Below are 6,106 nucleotides of genomic sequence, written 5' to 3'. Positions count from 1 at the left end.
TACGTATTTATAGAATTTTCAAGAATAAATTTAAGTTTGAAGACTACTTATAAGTAATGTATAAGATCTTTTCACTACGTAGAAATTTGTCAAAATTTAGATTAAGTAATCATAATTTGGGTATAGAAGTAGGAAGAAAAAGTAAACAGAGATTACCTTTAAATGAAAGAATTTGAAGATGACGAGTTTCCGCTTATTATTTTCATGTAAGGCACACAAATCTGTAAGAATTATATTTTTCCAGAACTGTAATTTTAATATTTCTACTTTTTTCACGATATCACAAAAAGAAACAATCCTAAAAATGATAATGAAACATAATTATCTTGACCTTGCTTTATTTTTTAAAAACACTGATATGTTCTGATTCGCCAGTAGCTCCATGCAGTAAGTTGATTGTTTACTTTTTACCAACGATGAATCTTTTACATTTCATTCTTGTTTTTCAAAATCTGTACCATACCACACTCTCTGGTAGTGAACGGTGCCGTAAAACATGCCGTGGTTTGCGACGATGGTATTTATTATTTTTTTCCAAGAAAATATCAAACGAATCCTGCAACTACAAATATATGAATTTAGAGGTAGGGGAAATATGTTCAAGTCAAACGTAACGTTATTATGATATATTTACATGGTTGAGCATGTAGATAATAAAACAACAATACATTAAAGCAATACTACACGCCTTTATGTATGAATTGCTGCAAGCAGCTCACTCCAGTACATGGTGTACGTATTTATGCATCTAAAGCGACACCACAATGACCTCGATCTACCATGGTTACCAACGTATGTGATTAGCATATATATCGTATTGTTATGCTAATTTACACTCAGTTCGCGAACACAGCATAGATCAACAAAACCAGCGCGGCATCACAACGTCAAAAACCGCGATCGCCGCCAGCTAGCCGGTGGACCATGTTCATTCTAAAGTAGCAACGCAGATATTATTATCAAGTGAGACAGCACGTCGGAACCTGAACTCATCACCCATATCGACATATTACATAAGGACGGCGTTATGATTGCTACCGGTAAGTGTCAGACGTGTACGCGCGGCGGAGTAAAGTTTTAGCAAATGTGGCGTTGTTTCCTACCTGTCCGTCTAGTCTATCTACGATTGCTTGAACTCGAACCGGTCAGTCGACCGTGTACATGTTGGCCTTCTGTTGAAGGTTGATAGTTGTCCGTTGCGTCTAACGATACTGATTTTAAGCAGTAGGTTGGAAACAGTTACATTTAGGGAGAACGTACGCGTCAGTATAATTACTCCAAGTATTGACAGACCCCGTACAAACTACAATAGCAACAGAGGTGTTATGTCCCTGTGCTATACGCTTTGATTTGAATTCCTTTAGTCACAGTGTGTAGCAGGTATGTGATCAGTTGATAGCTTATCTTAAACTGTTCATAAAGCAATTCGCACGTAATTTACATTCGTAAATATCGAAGTAGAAATGTCGAAGCCATGGTTGGGTAGCGAATTACATTCAAGTTCAAGATAACTGTTAATCTCTATTCACGAAGCCCGTTAAATGCAGCACCCAGACATAGAGATAGCTTTTATTATGTTGTTTCTTGTCTATTGTTTATTTTTAACCATGACACAGCAAAATGTTGTGATATACTAGTAGTTTTGTTGACATTCTGATTACCGCTACAACACTCAATCAGTAGTTTGAAATGTGTTTGCAATTAAACTTTATTTGAATACACTGTGTTGTTGCTGCGATGTAGATGCAAAGCCAAGTAGTGTGCATTTGAATGTATGAAATGGGAGTAATCCACAATTTGATATTATCTGTGCATAAGGGAAGTGTATAGACAAGTTGTCCTTCCTAAAATGTTACCAGAATCGGAGTCATTTTAAATTCAAAATAACTATGAAATTAAATCACTGCACAACACTATCTTGCTGTTTATGATATTGTGCCATCGTACATAAAGGGCACAAGTTAAAAGTTGATATGTATATATTTGGGGGTAGTTTATGGTGCATACTTAAAAAGAAAAGTACTCACAGTATTGTACTTACTGAAGCACATCACTTACAAACCTGGTATATAAGATATGATATATGGCATATGATTTAGTGCATATCAAAATGTTGTAGAAATTCCTACTTATACTGTCAACTGTTTTCACATTGACAGGAGACAATTATAATGTTATTATAGAAGGTATACATTGACATTAAAATCATTTAAAAATAGTTTAGTCTTGTAGTATCGAAATCAGTCATGTTATTTTGTGTGTTTCAGGTTCACACAATTCTACTTTATTCAAGAACCAGAATGAACATTATCAATTATCCTAGAAGAGCTGTGTTCAATTGACAGCAGACCGCACTCGACAGGAATGTTAAACCTGCAGGATGTTGGCGATTACTCTGAAGATGAAGTCCAGTCTCTAACAACATCTCCTGAACCTAAGAATGAACTCATCTTCCGATTAACTGATAATATGCCTGAGGCAGTGCGAATGGTACTGTTGGAGAGAGGGTGGACGGAATTCGAGGACGATGAGCATGAAGAACATGAATGGAATCTTTGGTGGAAAACATCACGCTTTCGAACATCTGATTATGATCATATAGCGCCATGGCAACGCGTGAATCATTTCCCCAAGGCCACTGCAATTACAAAGAAAGATTGCCTGGCACGTAATATGAGGCGTTTGCAGGGTGTATATGGTGCCAATATTTACAACTTCAGTCCCAAGGCTTTCAACCTACCAAATGATTACACCAAGTTTGTTGCTGAGTACACAAAGATGAAACAAGTGGAATGTAGTGATAACTTTTGGATTTGTAAACCTGCTGATCTATCACGTGGTCGTGGAATCTTCATCTTTCGCGATTTGAAGGATTTACAGTATGACAGTCCAGCAGTTATACAACAGTACATAAATAATCCACTACTCATCTCGGGGTACAAATTTGATCTACGCATCTATGTCATCGTCCTATGCTTTCATCCACTTTCTATATACATTTACAAGGAAGGTTTGGTACGATTTAGTACTGAAAAATTTGACTTGACTACACTTGATAATCGGTTCTCCCATTTGACTAACACCAGCATCAATAAGCTGAGTCCATCATATACAACTGATAAGGAGAGGGTTGGTCCAGGCTGCAAATGGACTCTGACAAACCTACGTAACTACTTCCACCAACAAAACATTGATGATAGTCTCCTATGGCAACGTATCAGTAATATTGTCACTCTAACCACACTTCCACAAGCTCAGTCTGTGCCAAAAAGCCCCAATTGCTTTGAATTATTTGGTTATGACATCCTTATTGATGATAACATGAAGCCATGGTTGTTAGAGGTCAACTTCAGTCCAGCTCTAGGTCTTGATACCCAAATTGATGTCAATGTAAAGAAACCCATGCTGAATGACATTATTGACATGCTGGATTTCAAAGACTCTGATGCTGAAAGAGGAGGGCAAAGTTATCGACCGAATGTACTACGTCAGGTTTATAGTCGCAGCAGTTGCAGTAGTCATCCTAGTATACGGAAATCCAGTACACACAGCAGCCCCCACAAGAAGGTGTCTGTCAGCTCTTTGAATAGACTGCCAAGTATTAACCGAAGTAGCATGGCGCAGCAACCTGTAAAGGAAGACAAACAGTCACACAACACTAAGACAGGTGAGAGTAATAGTGATCCTCAAGGAATGGAGGATACACAGAAAGATGACAAGCAAAGTGAAGAAAGAAGGCATCCACATAAAACACAAATAAAATCAGCCATTCAGAGAATGGCTGCATCAAGGAGGTCTTCGGGAAGTAGTGGTATGAAGGGTCAAAGAGCCATGAGAAGCACAGGGTGTTTTGTATCTGGTAGAAATAAGTTCCATAGTGATTCTAAAGTGTCAATAAATTCTGATAGTGGTGCTAGCATCAAAAGTAGTACAACTACAAGCTCATTGTCACTGCCAGATATAGAAAAATCACGCCAACAAGTAGAACACCGACAAGAGATGATACGGTCTCGTGGAGAGCAACATGTAGCTACAAGTTCATCACTGTCTTCCTCCCAAAACATCCCGTCATCGTATAGCAACTCAAATAAAGAGAGTATGCCACAACCAAAAAAGAGTACATCAGCATCATCTGTAGTTGATGGCGCTGTACCACATCCTCCAAACAGACCACAACTACGAAGTAGATATCAGCGTATGTCAACGTCAACTCAAGCAACTATCGCTCGAAAAACGATAGCCTATCAAGCGAACCCATTATCAGGGAAAACAAAACCAGAAAACCAATCGGGTTCTGCTCAAACTGGTGCCAAAAAGAAACCAAATCAAAGGTATAAACCCGTGTCAACATCACATTACAATACCCACAGCACTAGCAGGAAACCACCCATCCCAAAAGTTGGTGATTTCATCCTGACGTTTCCAACAAATGAGGCCATGCGTAGAGCATGCTGGCCTGCACTGGATATGAGGACAGTCATACGTGAAATCCAAAAACAGCTAAGACAGAGTGTCATAGCTGTGCAGAATGAAAAAAGAAATGCATCCAGGGCTGTTACCATCTCTGGCAGAGAGTACAGCACCATGAAAGAAAAACGCAATGAAGATATCATACGATGGGAGCCTATGCACCCAAAAGCAAACAAAATGGTTTCATGTTAGATTGGAAAAAGTCTAGTCTGTAAAGGCATAATAGATTACTAAGTGTTGATATTTACAAGTCTTGTTTTATCTTTAACTGGTCATTGACCTAGAAGCAGAAGTGGAGTAAATATTCAAGAGATTGTAAAACTAACAAACATATCAGCCATTTAATATTCGTTACAACATATTTTTTTGTTTGTGAGACAATTCACGTACTGAAGGTCTGAAATTTTGAAGAAACTTTTTGTGACAATTTTCTGTGTATGTGTGTTTCAGAAGAAATTCATAATAATACATATCTGGAAAGCCAACAACTCTGAATTTCAGAACGCAAGATAAAATTGAAGGAAACTGTATTTTTGACTTCCATGTTTCTTGTTTTATTTTATTCAGGTTTAATAGTATTGCTTTATGTCAACAAGTACAGAATAAATAGAGACTTAACGACACTTAAATGTTTGGTGTTCTTATTACATAAATTATGGTAGCATCTTTTCCACTAGCCCAAAGACCTGTTGACAGCTTTCTAATATCCGACATCAATGCCGAGAATTGTGTCCTCTGAAATACAGAAATGTTTTGATTTTGAAATTTAATTACCACCAACAATCTTACAGTTTATGTGGATCATATATTGACACATGTACTTGTATAAGTTGTAATCAGCTTCTCTTTGAATTCAATTCATGTGGGATGCAATTACATTATAGATTGACAAACAAGATACGCTTAGATTTAGTTGGTATTGATTTTAAATTCAAAACAGATTTCTATGCTTCAAAGAAAGAGCTTAGCATTGATATATGTAGGATCACTAGATTAGAAAGCTAATGACAAGCCTTCCATTGCAATGTGTGGTGGTCTCATTAAAGAAATGTGGTAGTATGTTTTACATTGCCATGTCTGGTGGTCTCATTAAAGAAATGTGGTAGTACGTTTAAGTTTTCACTGCAATGTGTGGTGGTCTCATTAAAGAAATGTGGTAGTACGTTTTCCACTGCAATGTCTGGTGGTCTCATTAAAGAAATGTGGTAGTACGTTTTCCACTGCAATGTCTGGTGGTCTCATTAAAGAAATGTGGTAGTACGTTTTCCACTGCAATGTGTGGTGGTCTCATTAAAGAAACACGGTAATATGTACAATGTCTGGTCCTCAGGGACATATGCTAGTATAATTGTGTTGCACCGCAACACTGGAATGAGATGTATGCTGTGTACTCTGTGAATTATGAGGATTTACCTGACAATGTCTGAGTATTATATATATGGCCTTTGATATGTTTACAAACTATTGAATTGAATCTTTGCCTAGCATATAAGTAACAATCAATGATAAAGGAGTGTGATTACAGCGCAGGCTGTAGACACACCCAATATGTCTAAAGAACAGTCCTTACAAGGCAGGCTGTAGATACACCCAATATGTCTAAAGAACAGTCCTTACAAGGCAGGCTGTAGATACA

The 6,106-nt window shown here is 37.5% G+C and overlaps 1 protein-coding gene across 1 annotated transcript; it reads left to right on the top strand.

Annotated features, from left to right (window-relative positions):
- Window positions 1-877: 877 nt before the first annotated feature.
- Window positions 878-4,987, top strand: LOC144432771 (uncharacterized). The gene is made up of 2 exons (XM_078121050.1): window positions 878-1,040; window positions 2,268-4,987. Exon 2 carries the CDS (start codon window positions 2,365-2,367, stop codon window positions 4,660-4,662), a length of 2,298 nt encoding a protein of 765 aa, XP_077977176.1. The 5' UTR covers window positions 878-1,040; window positions 2,268-2,364; the 3' UTR covers window positions 4,663-4,987.
- Window positions 4,988-6,106: the final 1,119 nt, after the last annotated feature.

The sequence above is a fragment of the Glandiceps talaboti genome, chromosome 3 (assembly GCF_964340395.1).
Source record: "Glandiceps talaboti chromosome 3, keGlaTala1.1, whole genome shotgun sequence".
Taxonomy (NCBI): Eukaryota; Metazoa; Hemichordata; class Enteropneusta; family Spengelidae; genus Glandiceps; species Glandiceps talaboti.
The sequence above is the reverse complement of the archived record's forward strand: the minus strand, read 5'-3'. Positions and strand labels throughout refer to the sequence as shown.

What these genes read in the sequence shown, in the direction of transcription:
- LOC144432771 (XM_078121050.1), top strand. Translation starts at nt 2,365, where the DNA reads ATGTTAAACCTGCAGGATGTTGGCGATTACTCTGAAGATGAAGTCCAG.